The sequence below is a fragment of the Podarcis muralis genome, chromosome 13 (genome assembly GCF_964188315.1).
Source record: "Podarcis muralis chromosome 13, rPodMur119.hap1.1, whole genome shotgun sequence".
In the NCBI taxonomy this organism is placed as follows: domain Eukaryota; kingdom Metazoa; phylum Chordata; class Lepidosauria; order Squamata; family Lacertidae; genus Podarcis; species Podarcis muralis.
This window is the reverse complement of record NC_135667.1, coordinates 45,465,492-45,481,584: the sequence shown is the minus strand read 5'-3', so window position 1 is coordinate 45,481,584 and position 16,093 is coordinate 45,465,492. Positions and strand designations below refer to the sequence as shown.

At 46.5% G+C, this 16,093-nt stretch overlaps 1 protein-coding gene across 1 annotated transcript in view; it reads left to right on the top strand.

The window, feature by feature from the left end:
- The first annotated feature begins 484 nt into the window (after window positions 1-484).
- The window catches only part of ACE (angiotensin I converting enzyme), a 58,671-nt gene continuing 43,062 nt past the window's right edge, over window positions 485-16,093 (top strand). Inside the window, exon 1 of the mRNA XM_028701577.2 lies at window positions 485-1,293. Coding sequence (XP_028557410.2) covers window positions 1,066-1,293 — 228 coding nt within the window. The 5' untranslated portion in view covers window positions 485-1,065. The remainder of the gene's footprint in view (window positions 1,294-16,093) is intronic.

Here is a 16,093-nt window from a genome sequence, read left to right as displayed (position 1 = left end):
TCCCTCTTCCAATATCTCATTCAAGTTGGCACCCCTGGCCTCAGCCATCGCTTAAAGTCCTGGTACTCAAGTGCCATGGGGACCACCACAAAATGGCTGCCACGGGCAGGAGGTGGGGAAGAGGTGCTGGTACTGGATCCTGTCACAAAAGAAGCCCTGGTCCCAGCCAACATGGCCAGTGCTGGTGCTGGCAGTCGTTCTGGGGCAACACCTGGAGGGGCCACACAGGTTCCCCACATCACCTTTTCCCCCTCTGACCCAATCAGTGGACGATTCCATGCGGTGCCGGAGGGGGGAGGCAAGGGTCCCTCACCTCACTCCTTCCTGTCCCTGGACCCTTGTGGCTTTCTGAGGAGAAAGCGCCTCTCCCCCGTTGCTCCTTTGGTGCCTGCCTTGCCTCAGGATGTTTTGGTGTGTGTGTGAATTTCCCGCCCTCTGGCGTCGCCCCCCAGGAGCGGGGTCTCGCGGTGCCGCGAGGGAAACCCCGAGCGCGGGCGAGAGGCCGGAGCCCAGACCTGGCAGCGACTTGGAGGCCAATTTGGCAAGGCGAGGAAGGCAGCGCTCGCTCGCTCGCTCGCTCCCTCCACTGGAATGCTTTCCTCTGAGGAGAGCAGGCGAGCTGCGTCCGGCTCGCCGCCGCTCTCCTCCGGCCGGAGAGCAGCGGGCTCTTCGAGGCGCCTCTTCCCGCCCTGAAGTCCCTTCTCTTCCTCCGGACTCCCACCCCACCCCGCCGACTTCCCATCTCCCGGCCATTCCTGAGGACGGGCGCCCAAGCTTCTCCTCCAGCTCTCCGCGCCTCGCGCTCTCTCTCGCGCGCCCTCTTCGCCTGGGCGCGCGTTTGTTTTGCCCGTGACGGCGGCGAGGCGCCGGAGCGGACTTTGGCAAGGCGAGGGGCCACCCTTGCGGCGGGCGAGCGGGCAGCGGCGGCGAGCCCCCGAGGGCAGCCTGGGCGCTTATCTGCTCCGAGGAGCGAGGCAGGCGCGGCCGTGGGCAGGGTCTCCGGGGAGCCGGCGGCAGCTTTATAAGCCGGCGCTCTTGGCGGGGACGGCCTCGTCTGGCGCCGAGATGCCTCCTGTCACCACCTTCCTGCTGCTGCTGCTCTTCCTCGGCGGCGGCGGAGGGGCGCTCGCCCTGGAGGAGCCCCTCATGCCCGGAGAATACAACCACACCGAGGAGGGAGCCGTGCAGTTCGCCCAGGACTACAACAGCACCGGCGAGACGGTCTTCTTCGAGAGCGTCTCCGCCAGCTGGAATTACAACACCAACCTGACAGACTTTAACTCCCAGCAGCAGGTAAGCTCCGGCCGCCCAAGCAGACACCTGAGGCGAAGCCCCTGCCCACCCTGACTTTTCTTTCGGGTGCATCTTTCTCACTTTTCTGCGTCCTTCCTTTGGCCCTCCTTCTGTAACTTTGGCACTTGAGCCAGGCTGAAAGGTCACAGCGCCAGCCTGGGCAAACAGGGGTGCCAACTTGAATAAAATATTGTGGGACCCCCCCAGGTAAGCATAGGCAACCGCATGACACTATTTGAATGGCAATGCCCATCAACTTTGTGGGGGTCAGCCCCCTCAAATGTTTTATTGTGGGGGGAACAGAAGCCCCCACAGCCCTTAGGAGTTGGCTCCTATGGGGCGAAATATCCACCTTCAGTTGGGCCTAAAGCTCTCCTTCTGCCCCATAGGAGCCAAATCCTAGGGGCCGAGGAGCCTTTGGTCACCACCCCCCCCCAATAAAATATTTGAGGGGGTCGCCTCTCCAAAGTTGATGGGTGTTGCCGTTCAAATGGTACACATGCGCCATGTCATGTGATCAGTTCTGCAGGCGGAGCTTACCTGTGTGTGTCCCCCACCCTCAATATTTTATTCAAGTTGACATCCCTGTTCTACCCTGCCACAGTGAACAGAGCAGTTTATCTCCTTATCAGTTGCCTCTGGTGCCAAAGTGCCAACATATATACATATATGTGTGTGTGTAAATTTACATTATATTACTGTCACGGAATAATATCTGTTGCTTCTAACTTCAGGACCCTGGAGCCAATTCTGGATCTTGAGCAAAGCCTGGACTAGCCTGGGGTTTCCCTGTCTTGATGCTTTTTTCCGCTGCCTCCCGATCTGACCCCCTCTTGTTCATTTTAACATTGAGTCAGACGTCTGCTGCAGTGGGCTTTTCTGGTAGCCTTTTATATCCTGTATACAGTACCTGTTGGGAGTACTGCCATGACATTAAGGATAATCAGCTGTGGTAGTCAGCATTTATTTTTGCATGCCCTGCCTTTGTATGCCATTGCTCCTCCTCGTGATGCGGTTGGTGTTCCATTTTGCAGACGGAGAAACTGAGAAAGGTTTCCCTGAGGGTGCTTGTTGTTGTTGTTTAGTCATTTAGTCGTGTCCGACTCTTCGTGACCCCATGGACCAGAGCACGCCAGGCACTCCTGTCTTCCACTGCCTCCCACAGTTTGGTCAAACTCATGTTGGTAGCTTCGAGAACACTGTCCAACCATCTCGTCCTCTGTCATCCCCTTCTCCTTGTGCCCTCCATCTTTCCCAACATCAGGGTCTTTTCCAGGGATTCCTCTCTTCTCATGAGGTGGCTAAAGTATTGGAGCCTCAGCTTCACGATCTGTCCTTCCAGTGAGCACTCAGGGCTGATTTCCTTAATGACCCCAAACTGAGAATTCAGAAAACGCAGCGATGGAGAGCTGTGGACACAGCTACACCTTCAAAGCTCATTCGGCGCTCATTGTTTCCCTCAAAGAATTATGGGCGCTGTAGTTTCTCCCTCACAGAGTTACAATTCCCAGCAGTGCTTAACAAACTACAGCGCCCAGAATTATTTGAGGGGGTGGCTGTACTTCAAGCACCGTTTAACGGTATTGTGCGTTCTTGGTGCGCAGCTATTGTTCCCCCCACACGCTGCCTGAAGTCCCACGCAGAACCTGATTCCTCCTACTGAGGCGTTGATCTCTTGTGGCTTCTTCTCTTCCTGGACTGAGCCTGCATAGGAATGAGGTGGTGAGGGATTGTGGGGGAGAGTGTAAAAACCAGTAAGCCAGGTAATTTGGCTAGAATACCTCTCTGTCTAAAAGGGACGCACATGGCGCTGTGGGTTAAACCACAGAGCCTAGGACTTGCCGATCAGGAGGTCAGCGGTTCAAATCCCCGCAACGGCATGAGCTCCCGTCCCTCGGTCCCTGCTCCTGCCCACCTAGCAGTTCGAAAGCACGTCAAAGTGCAAGTAGATAAATAGGTACCGCTCCGGCGGGAAGGTAAACGGCGTTTCCGTGTGCTGCTCTGGTTCGCCAGAAGCGGCTTAGTCCTGCTGGTCACATGACCCAGAAGCTGTCTGCGGACAAACGCCGGCTCCCTCGGCCAATAAAGCAAGATGAGGGCCGCAACCCCAGAGTCGGTCACGACTGGACCTAATGGTCAGGGGTCCCTTTACCTTTACCTCTCTATCTAATTGAGAACTAATTGGTGATATTCATTACTATAAAATATTGTTGAGGGGGAGGATGTTTAGATAGAAGTTTGGATGCTTAGGGGAGATGATAAGGGCTGGTGGTTAAATGGAACCTGCATGAACTGGGGCGTGCTCTGGTCCATAGGGCCACGAAGAGTCGGACACGACTAAACAACAGCAATCCCTGTTCATCCTGCTGCATCTCAAAAAAGCACATTGTAGGGCTGGAAAAGGTACAGAAACGAGGAACCAGAATGATTGGTTGTGGTTCACTTCTCCAATGAAGAATGGTTGCAAGAGCGGTGACTTCCTTCCGTTTAGGAAGCAGGGGATTTAAGGACAGGCATATATAGAGGGTTCCATAAGTCTGCGTGGTGTGGAGAAAATGGACGGAGATAGGATTTCCTCCCTCTTTCATAATGCTAGAACTTCGGGCCGTCCAGTGAAGCTGCTTAGTGGGAGATTTAAGAGAAAGAAGAGGAGTCTGCCTATCTGAACTGCGGAACTCATTGCCACAAGATGTGTTGGCTGTCAGCTTTAGGTGGCTTTAAAAGGGGGGTTAGACAAGGGTGATAAGGCTATCTATGACTGCCTCCTCCAGGACCCAAGGCAGCAGGGCCATAATTTGTATCTTGGCACCTGGAGCAAACAATATGAAATACTTATTTATTTATTACATTTCCACCCAGTGTTTCCTCCAAGGAGCTCAAGATGGTGGACATAATTCTCCTCCCCATTTTATCCTTACAACAATCCTGTGAGGTAGGTTAGGCTGAGAGTGAGTGACTGGTCGAAGGTCATTCAATGACCTTCATGGTTTGGGTGTGTGTGTTGTGTGCAAATTTGAATCCTGGTGTTCCAGGTCCTAGTCTGATGCTTTAACTCAGGCATGTCCAATGTCCGTCTCAGGGGCCTAATCCAGCTCGCCGGTTGGTTTAATCTGGCCCCTGCGGCAGTTTATTTTCTGTGGTAAAATCCTAAAAAACCCCTCAACAACATCAATCCTAAAAAAAGGTCAACAACTTTGGCTGGCCCTTTGGTTGGCCCTCATGGCCCTTCACTTCATCAAATCTGTCCCTCTCTGGAAAAAGTTTGGACACCACTGCTTTAACAACTACATTATACCAGCTCTTCTGTCCCTAAGCCAACCGCATATTTTACGACATAAAAAATTAACAGCAGCTGCGACAAAATGATAAACAAGTAAATCCATGTAATGTAGACTATTTAATAATATATGACAGTATTACTAGAATAAATCAGAAAATGGAAAATGGAATGTATGCTTATTAGATCTCACAGAACACTAAAAAGAATATGGAAAAAAATCACAGTATTATACAGATTTATTTAGGATGTAACCCTCCAAGGTTTAATTGCAGGGGGGGGAAATGATCACTTGGCTGAAATTTATTTGTTCTGCAATTTCATGTTCAACTGAAAGGATTGTCATATTTGATCTCAGGTAAAGGTAAAGGGACCCCTGACCATTAGGTCCAGTCGTGGCTGACTGTGGAGTTGCGGTGCTCATCTCGCTTTATTGGCTGAGGGAGCCGGCGTACAGCTTCCAGGTCATGTGGCCAGCATGACTAAGCCGCTTCTGGTGAACCAAAGCAGCGCACGGAAACACCGTTTACCTTCCCGCCGGAGCGGTACCTATTTATCTACTTACACTTCGTGCTTTCGAATGGCTAGGTTGGCAGGAGCAGGGACCGAGCAACGGGAGCTCACCCCGTTGTGGGGATTCGAACTGCCGACCTTCTGATCGGCAAGCCCTAGGCTCTGTGGTTTAACCCACAGTGCCTCCCGCGTCCCTTTGATCTCAGGTTGGTTTTAATTAATTCTCGCTTGCTGAAGCTTCATTCACAGGATGCTACCATAATGTTTACACAGCTGCCACTAACTTGAGTGGTACACATTATTATTATTCTTGCAGCGACACCTCACCCCCAACCACAATAATATTTAGTACTGCCCATTACCATTGATTTCGACTAACACATTATTAAAAGAAAAAAATGCTATTTTTGTTAATGTATGTGTGTGCACTGTTGAATTACTTTGCAGAGTTAGCACACCTTTTATTTGTATTATAAAATTTATATACTGCTTGATTGTGAGGAAAAAAGAAAAAACTAAAGACCTCAGAGCAGTTTATAAAAAAAGAAAAGCTGGCTGCGTATCAAATAGTTGTTGCCTTAATTCAAAGCAACCGCACTCAGACTTTAAGACTGAAAGATAAGAAAGCTTATTATAAGTAATACATAATTGGATAATGAAGACTTCCTGTTCTAACTAAGTTGGAGATGCAGAGGAGCCGTGCTTGCCCTTTGACCTCTGCAGGAGAAAGTGTTCCTTCACACAGCACACAGTTCAGCTCAACTCCCATGGAAGGCAATGATTGCCACCAACCTGAGCAGGTTTGAAAGAGAACTGGAGGAATTCATGGAGGAAGAAGAAGAAGAGTTTTGATTTGATATCCCACTTTATCACTATCCTAAGGAGTCTCAAAGTGGCTAACAATCTCCTTTCCCTTCCTCCCCCACAACAAACACTCTGTGAGGTGAGTGGAGCTGAGAGACTTCAGAGAAGTGTGACTAGCCCAAGGTCACCTAGCAGCTGCATGTAGAGGAGCGGGGAATCGAACCCGGTTCACCAGATTACAAGACTACCGCTCTTAACCACTACACCACACTGGCTATCAGTTGGTGCTAGCTTTGGCAGCTATGCCGTGTGCCCGCAGCCGAAGGTAGTATGCTTCAGAAATGAATGCCAAGTTACTAGAAACCGCACAAAGGGATAGTGCTCTTGTGTTCTTGGTTTCCCACAGGCATGTAGTTGGCCACCGTGAGAACAGGATGCTGTGGTCTTTGGGCTCATCCAGCAGGCTCATCTTACATTCTTATGAGAGAGGCACAAGAAGATATCTCCTCCTCTTTCTTGACTTCAGAAGTACGAGCAGGGAAGCAAGTTAGGGCAGCAACCAGTCTAGGATCAAACGAGAGGTCAGCACTGGCAAAGGACAGTGAGGTTGTCTAGGGAGCTTGGAGGTACACCCCTCTATCTCCATTTCCCCACCAGCATTAGGTACAAGCTGAGTTGCATCCCAACCTTTTCAACATAGATACCTTAAAGTTGTCATGATTATGGTGCTCCTGTGAATCAAGGGCCCTATTCACTCCATCTTTTTCTTCCAACCCTGCAAAGCAGAACCTGATTTTGGGATGGTGTTACTTCTCAGAATGGACCCTGATTCCAAATACAAGCTTCTGGAAAACAACAGCAGGAGGAAGCTGTTGCTCTTGTGTCCTGTTTGTGGGCTTCCCGTAGGCAGCTGCTTGGCCACCTAGTAGAAGGAACAAGTTGGGTGAGATCAAGAAGGGCTCTTGTTATGCTCTCTAGTGTGCTGTTTGTGGGTTGCCTAGACAGATCTGTCTGACCACTGTGGAATAAAGGTAAAGGTAAAGGGACCCCTGACCATTAGGTCCAGGGGTTGCGGTGCTCATCTCGCTTTATTAGCTGAGGGAGCCGGCGTACAGCTTCCGGGTCATGTGGCCAGCATGACTAAGCCGCCTCTGGCGAACCAGAGCAGCGCACGGAAACGCCGTTTATCTTCCCGCCGGAGTGGTACCTATTTATCTACTTGCCCTTTGACGTGCTTTCGAACTGCTAGGTTGGCAGGAGCAGGGACCGAGCAACGGGAGCTCACCCCGTTGTGGGGATTTGAACCGCCAACCTTCTGATCGGCAAGCCCTAGGCTCTGTGCTTTAACCCACACAATATACCAAATTGGAAGAACTCTTACATTTGGTCTGCAAGTTTTAGCCCTACGTTCTTACTCAAGTAAGCATGCCAGCCAGGGCATGTAGTGTGAAGTCAAATGGTATGGAATCACTGGGCTGTATTTTCCACCCTGTTCTTCTTCTCCAAGCTGTGGCTGGAAGGTCTGTGTCCAAGGGGAGCAGGTCATGAGTGACGAGGAAGTTTTGCCACACACTAAAAGCAGATTTCTGTTTTTGATATCTTAGCCTTCTGTTCCAGGTTAATTAATCCAGAGTGCGCCCACAAGTCAAATTCAGTTCTCATGGTTGGTAATGCAGATTTGAAAGTGCACTCTGTGCAAAAAGCAAAGATGTCCTCAGAAAAGATTAAACATTAAACAGCAGCAGCAGCCTGCTTTGTGGGCCGTTGCAGTTGATTGCTAGCATGGAGGTGGCAGTCTGAGAATTGCTGCAAATGTCTGGCTCCCAGCCTGCCTCCTCTGAACTCTTTGCAGCCTCCTCTTTTGATGTACAAGCACAGGAAGGGAACTTCCTTCAATGTTAGCGCTCACAATGAAGAACGAACTCTTTCCAGCTTGCATACAGGATCTAGGAGCTAACAGAGGAAGAGATTGTTTAATTGTGTGTTTTAACGGGACAGCAAAGTGACATGGCTTGCCAAAGAACAAATAGAAGTGAGGGCTGGTGGCGTATACATTTTCCAGGCATGCCCTTCCAACAAGTCTAGGTAGTCTAGAGCTGTTTCTTGCACAGTGACTGCATTTCCACTGCTGGGCTATTAATCCACATTCCCACAATGATATTCAAAGTGCATATGTATTCTGTTCTTTCTGGAAGGTACTACTGTTTGATGCATAGTTTGTTGTTTCTCAAAACAGCTTCATCCTGTCTGCAGTCCATAAGCCATTCCTAATTTGTCTCTTGGACACGGGTGGTGTTGTGAGTTACACCACAGAGCCTAGGACTTGCCGATCAGAAGGTCGCCGGTTCGAATCCCCGCGACGGGATGAGCTCCCGTCGCTTGGTCCCTGCTCCTGCCAACCTAGCAGTTCGAAAGCACATCAAAGTGCAAGTAGATAAATAGGTACCGCTCCGGCGGGAAGGTAAACGGCGTTTCCATGCGCTGCTCTGGTTCGCCAGAAGCGGCTCAGTCATGCTGGCCACATGACCCGGAAGCTGTACGCCGGCTCCCTCAGCCAATAAAGCAAGATGAGCGCTGCAACCCCGGAGTCAGCCACCACTGGACCCTAATGATCAGGGGTCCCTTTACCTTTACCTAAAAGTAACTAACAATAGGTGTATTGTGACAGATGAGGTTACCGTAAATAGCATCCTCTTCCCCCTCCCTCTGTCTGGCAGGACACCTGTTTTATACACTAAACAAGCTGCAGTCACATAGGGCCAAAATACTTCTGACAATTGTGTGACCTTCCACCATCTTGCTCAACAAAGTAGTAAGGCCCCAATAAACATCTTTATGTGGCTTTTGTGAACTTTAGCTATGGCATGTGATTCAGCTGATAGAAATCACCTACGGTGCAAGTTAGCTAACACTAATACAGTATAGATAACTGCCTATTGGCAGAACTCTGGATAGTTATATGTTAAGAGTGGGAAAAGCCAGATTCCTCGCTATCACGAGACTCTTAGAGAGACAAAGATATGGAACGCTGATTTATTTAAACATTTATAAGCTACACCTTCATGAAAGTACAGCAAAAAAAAATCAATAAATTCTGGTTGGTTAAAAAAGGGGACAGGGAATTCACATTGTGATGGTTAATCTAAGGTTACCAGACGTCCCCTTTTCCCGGATTTACAAATCAGTCCCCATACAAAATCTATTGAAGTTGAAAAGTGTCCCCAGATTCATTGGAAAAAATCTGGTAACCTTAAAAAAGGTAAAGGTAAAGGTACCCCTGCCCATACGGGCCAGTCTTGACAGACTCTGGGGTTGTGCGCCCATCTCACTCAAGAGGCCGGGGGCCAGCGCTGTCCGGAGACACTTCCGGGTCACGTGGCCAGCGTGACAAAGCTGCATCTGGCGAGCCAGCGCAGCACATGGAAACGCCGTTTACCTTCCCGCCAGTAAGCGGTCCCTATTTATCTACTTGCACCTGGGGGTACTTTCGAACTGCTAGGTTGGCAGGCGCTGGGACCGAGCAACGGGAGCGCACCCCGCCGCGGGGATTCGAACCGCCGACCTTTCGATCGGCAAGCCCTAGGCGCTGAGGCTTTTACCCACAGCGCCACCCGCGTCCCTCTGGTAACCTTAGGTTAATCATAGCTCATATGGTTAAACGAACTAATATAATAAGGGTCAGAGAAGGCAGGCAACAGAATAATAATTTTGTTCATTTTATTCTGGAATAACAAAATACAGGATGCAGTTAACGCACACACACCTTGAAATATAGATAACCTTACTTTAAACTTAGCAAGTTACACACGATGGCAATTTTGGGGGGGGTATGTTTGCACTAAAATTGATGTGGTTTTCAGTAGAATCATTTTGTATAACCAATTTATAACTGTTATGCAAATTTGGGGAAGTAATGAAAATTTCAGTATATCACTTCCAGCCTTTAAGGGAACTTAATGGGAAAAAAAATATAGATGGAAGCAAAATAAATGGTTCAGGTTTTGTTTGGGGCAGGAAAATGGGCTGGGATGATTTGCAAATTATGAATTTGGAATCTCTACAGAATTTTTTTATAACACAGTTTCCTCCCCTAGCCCTTCGTCAACTCTTATTTATGCAGAAGTTGCACTTTAACTGTGGTCCAAGTCCAGAATGCTATAATTAACTCTTTTTTAAATTCTGAAACTCTTCCAATAGATATCTTTCTAAATGTTATCTTCAGGCACAATATGAGACTTGCTCTGTTTGGTCACCCTTAATGCAGAGGTTAAACTCAAAGATAAAATTTCTTTTTAAAGAAAGCACGTTGTCTGTTAGAGCAATAACTTCAAGTTCAAAAATTTCCTGATGACTTTTGATGTATATAAATGACAATATTTGCTTCATCGTTTCCTATTTTTTATAATAAGTTTTATTAGTTTTCAATTACAGTGGTACCTTGGTTTTCGAACAGAATGCGTTTTGGGAGTCCGTTCGACTCCAGGAGCCCTTCAAAAACCAAAGCGTGGCTTCTGATTGGCTGCAGGAGCGTCCTGCAGCAAATTGGAAGCCGCGCTGGACGTTCGGCTTCTGAAAATCGTTCGAAAACCGGAACACTCACTTCCAGGTTTCGATCGTACAGGAGCCGATTTGTTCGAGAACCAAGGCATTTGGCTTCCAAGATATGACTGTACAGTCCAATAATAGCCTAATTATAACAATACCAGTTTATAATACCATTATTAATACCAATTCAGAGCTAAAGAGCGGGGTTTCCCTAGGAAAGGAGCAGAGCAAGGGGAAAACCACTTGGATCTGGGCCTAGAAAGCATGAGTCAAACGCAAACTGCTTGTACCCACACTTTCTAGGCGTGGGTCAAGAGGAAGTATAGGTGAGCTCTAGTCTTGACTTCCAATTGCAGGACGTGGCTTGACTCATTTTATGGAGCCATCTGAAGCTATTTGGTCTGCAATCTGCTTTCTGCTGGGTTCATGCTCTCTGCTTATGCTGAATTGTGGTGTGGATTGCCAAGTAAGCAAATCTGTGGGGTGGATGAGCTGGTCAGATCTGGTGCTGCCCCCCAAGACCTTTCCATCCCTGCCAGTCAACTCTAGATCACCTATTTATGAATCCAGATTTCTCTCCTCACTTTAAGTGGCTACAGTTTGTGACTGTGATCATGATTTATTTATTTTGCTCTCAGGCACTGAAGACAGTTTACATTGATTGGGGATTTAGACTGTTTTGAGGCCGTGTAGCCAGTTTTATACTAACTACAGAGCGAGCTGATGGCATCATACTGTACCAGTGCTCCCACTGGGGATTAAAATAAGACAAGGTGGCCCTGTCAGAGATTGGTGGAGAAGCTGTAAATAAAGGCTAATGAGGTATAAGATTAGGCATCACCATTGTGAAGTCTATATTTCTAGCCCATCAGCTGGTTGCTGGCAAAGTATCTCTACAGATAATAAAGGCAGCTGAGATTGGCTTCATCAAATATATTTCAAGACAACAGTGTGGATTAATAAAGAATTAATAAACCATTTATTATAAGAGGCTAGATACAACACAACCAGAAACGGGGAAGTCCTTTCTGGCACAAGGATAGGCCAGTCTGGGAAACCGCCGTCCTTGAGAGAATAACAAATAAGCTATGGTTGACACATAGATAGATCAAGAAAGATCTATGTGTGGGTTAATTTCACAACATATGCCAGTACTTCAGGAAATGAACAATCCACGCATCAGTGTTTTGCTCAACATGGTTGATCTACATTTATATTCAAACATATATATGGTGTTGTTCTACTAATGAACACAGGAAGTGGGTTCAAAGTGAAGATTCATTGGTAACCTAATAGGAAAAAATGACTATTACTCATACATAACCTAAGCACAACCATAAATGCTCCTGATGAGGCATTCAGCTACACGATGTTGAATGTTATCTGTTAACTCTGTTCTATCCTGCTTCCCCTTTGTTTTGTTTTTTGTTTAAACTAATTCATGAACCAAAAACTTCTGTGCTGGCCACTGATGATGAACCATATGTTGTAGATATTACTGACATTTTATTGTGCTGTTTTTGCGATACGCAAACAACATGAGAGGACTTGGGACTATTGAGGGGGAATACAGTTGCAGGCACAATCTTGATAAAGGCCGCAACCAGGAGCAAAGGGCCAAAGCCCTCTACCATCAAAACTAGGGTCCTAATCCAGATTATCTTGGACCATTTGTGTCCTAGCACCCAAAAAATAAATATATTTTTAAGGCACAGCTACACGGCCCAGATACAGTGGTACTTTGGGTTAAGTACTTAATTTGTTCCGGAGGTCCGTACTTAACCTGAAACTGTTCTTAACCTGAAGCATCACTTTAGCTAATGGGGCCTCCTGCTGCTGCTTCCTCCGTCCACGCCGCCGGAGCACGATTTCTGTTCTCATCCTGAAGCACAGTTCTTAACCTGAAGCACTATTTCTGGGTTAGCAGAGTCTGTAACCTGAAGCGTATGTAACCTGAAGCTTATGTAACCCGAGGTACCACTGTAATGTGTGCTGTATGGACTGTCGGCTGGCTTTGGCTGGGAATAAAAAAATTTCAGGGGTGGAGGTCTGGCTGGGCAAGACAGCAAGTTGACAACAGGATTGTTTAGGTTTATGAAGCAAGCTGCTGAAATATGGCTATTAATTCCACCCCCTAGCTGATTTTGTTGTTGTTGTTGTTGTTTAGTCGTTTAGTCGTGTCCGACTCTTCGTGACCCCATGGACCAGAGCACGCCAGGCACTCCTGCCTTCCACTGCCTCCCGCAGTTTGGTCAGACTCATGTTTGTAGCTTCAAGAACACTGTCCAACCGTCTCGTCCTCTCTCGTCCCCTTCTCCTTGTGCCCTCCATCTTTCCCAACATCAGGGTCTTTTCCAGGGAGTCTTCTCTTCTTATGAGGTGGCCAAAGTAGATTTTAATATTGTGTTATTTTTATTTTGTGTAACACACCCTGGGACCTTATGGCAAAAGGGCAGGTTAGAACTGCGATGGAACAAATAAATAGATGGAAATGTGGTCATAGGCTCAGTAATTAGTGTGGTTGCAGACTGCAGCTCTGCCACAAATCCCTATTTTCTTGGAATCCTTCAGTTCTATCACCCTAGCCTTTCAAAGCTGTGGTGGAGGAGGGGACACTCTTATCTTAAGCAAAAAATGATGTACTGTAACTGATGGATTTCTGCATGCAAATAGGCTTGGTACACAGGATTTCCTTTCTATTTATTTTTGGCACGGTTTGCCCATATTTCTCTTCAGGCTTTCTGTTTGTTGTTTCGTAACTCTCAATTACCTGCTACATTGGGAGTTTGTTTTCCCTATGAAGTGGCATGTTATTTTTGGAAATTGCCTCCTAATCTGCAAGGAAGCACATTTCCTGGTAACAAAGTTAGCATCCATCCACCACCTTCTGATTTGGTAGCTATATTTTTCCTGGACTTCAGTTTACTCTAGCATGCAGTTTTTGTATGAGATTGGGAACTCTTACACTTGTGGACTTCTTGTTACATTTTGAGGACCTATTCTTTCGTATCCTTGAGGTATCCAGACACAGAGGTTACAGCTGATTTGATTCCTTTTCTGTCGTCAGCTAGAAGTGGAATTTAAAAGGGTGATCCTTTTATCCTGTTTACTCAGAAGTAGGGATGGGTGAAATTGGCAGTTCTGGGCTCTCTCTATTTTTCATTGTTCCAGCCTTAAGTTCACATTTCCACATTAGTTTGCCATTCAAACAAACAAAATCTCATCAAAATTCATCCACATTTTAGTGCAAATCTCTCCAAATATACATATTTTCTATGCGATTTTGTCTAATATACATATTTCTGCAGACCATTTTTCCTTAATATAATGAGTTGTTGTATGTCATTTTCACTAATATAGTGGTACCTCGGGTTACATACGCTTCAGGTTACATATGCTTCAGGTTACAGACTCCGCTAACCCAGAAATAGTGCTTCAGGTTAAGAACTTTGCTTCAGGATAAGAACAGAAATTGTGCTCCGGGGCTGCAGCAGCAGCAGGAGGCCCCATTAGCTAAAGTGGTGCTTCAGGTTAAGAACAGTTTCAGGTTAAGAACAGACCTCCAGAACAAATTAAGTACTTAACCTGAGGTACCACTGAATATGCCTTTTTGTACACGTTACTTGATGGAGATTAAAAAGGACGGCTGTGGTTTGTTTTCTCTTCCTGTTTTGGAAAATGTGATTCATCTTTAAATGCAGATTGAATCAAATTTCTACACCATCCCTAGTCAAAAGCAAACAGCATTCAGCAGCACCCTGCAACTTTGATTAAACACTTCTTCCTTGCAGCTTTTGACTCCAATTGCTTCCTGTTAAAGTGGCATGGCATTAGTGATGAGCTGCCCTTTAATTAGTAAGATCTCATTCCTTGGGGTGGGGGTGGAGCGCTTCAAACAGTCTTTCCCTCTCATTGTTTTTTCCTTTTTTTATTTTATGGCGAAATACTGACATTTCACACTTTCATAAAGGAAAAGGAAAACCTCAGTAAATCAAGCCACTCTCCTGCAGGGAACAGGAACCAACCAGTTAATGGTCAATGGCACTAAAGCAACGCCGACCTGAACAGGAAGCAATTAGAGACAGAAGCTACAAAGTGAAAGTTTCTGATTGAGACACAGAAGCCCTAAAAAATATACCGTATTTTTCACACTATAAGACACACCAGACCACAAGACGCACCTAGTTTTTAGAGGAGGAAAACAAGAAAAAAAAGATTCTGAATCTCAGAAGCCAGAACAGCAAGAGGGATCGCTGCTCAGGAGGGGAAAAGTGAGTCTTATGGAGCAAAAAATACGGTATATAAAAACTCCAATACAAGCTGGCGCCGCAGTTGCATTGGCGGAGGCGGGGGGGGGGGGAGGCAGGTAGGAATCATCACCATAGGCCTGAAAATGATGGGAGGACAACAGCAGCCACAACAATTTAAATGCAGCAGGTTGGCCATAACATTGCCTGGATTTCACATAACAAGCAAGTGGTTGCAGACTATATCACTAGTGTGGAATCAACTAGGAAGCTACAATGGTAGTAAGCCTTTTGGATTATCACTCTGATCCAGGGCTCTGTCCTAGACCCTCCTGCTACAAAACACTTAAAGAGTTCCCCTATACATTGGTACCTTTGGTTATGTACTTAATTTGTTCCGGAGGTCCGTTCTTAACCTGAAACCGTTCTTAACTTGAAGCACCACTTTAGCTAATGGGGCCTCCTGCTGCTGCCGCGCCGCTGGAGTACAATTTCTGTTCTCATCCTGAAGCAAAGTTCTTAACCCGAGGTACTATTTCTGGGTTAGCGGAGTCTGTAACCTGAAGCGTAAGTAATCCGAGGTACCACTGTACTAGAAATAGAGCCCTCATTTATTCATTTCAGGGGGTGGGGAGGGGAGTGGGAAGCTGTCCATATTTCTACCTTGGCTTATACATATCTTCAGTGAAATGTGCATTTAGAACCGAGTGTACAATATATATATATTTTTAATGTGTTTGCATCTGTACAATTCACCCACGCCACCTGTTTTGATCTGATCTGCTTCTTTCCAGTTTCATTATGATAAGGGTTTCCTCCATCTGTAGGTTTTGGGTTATTCTGGGCAGTCCCTGGGGAAGTGGGGGCATTTCTGATCTTCCTACTCCCTAACTCCTTGATCTTTGATGAGAACTGTATCTGGCAGATTATGCTGCTACTGCTCTCTTTTGGGCTTCTTAAAAATATATACTGTATTTTTTGCTCTATAAGACTCACTTTTTCCCTCCTAAAAAGTAAGGGGAAATGTGTGTGCGTCTTATGGAGTGAATGCAGGCTGCGCAGCTATTCCAGAAGCCAGAACAGCAAGAGGGATCACTGCTTTCACTGCGCAGCGATCCCTCTTGCTGTTCTGGCTTCTGGGATTCAGAATATATTTTTTTCTTGTTTTCCTCCTCCAAAAACTAGGTGCGTCTTGTGGTCTGGTGTGTCTTATAGAGCGAAAAATACGGTATTTAAAAGTATTACAGGAGAAAAGAAGGAAGGATTTAGGTGATAACGGATTCACCCCCTATTATAAAAAATAAAAATAGCTGCCAACCGTTTTGCTGTTATATTTCAAAATTTCAGTAAAGATACTGACAGAAGGGTACAGTCTCTGTTAAATGTGAGAAAGCTTTTACTTATTACATTGTAA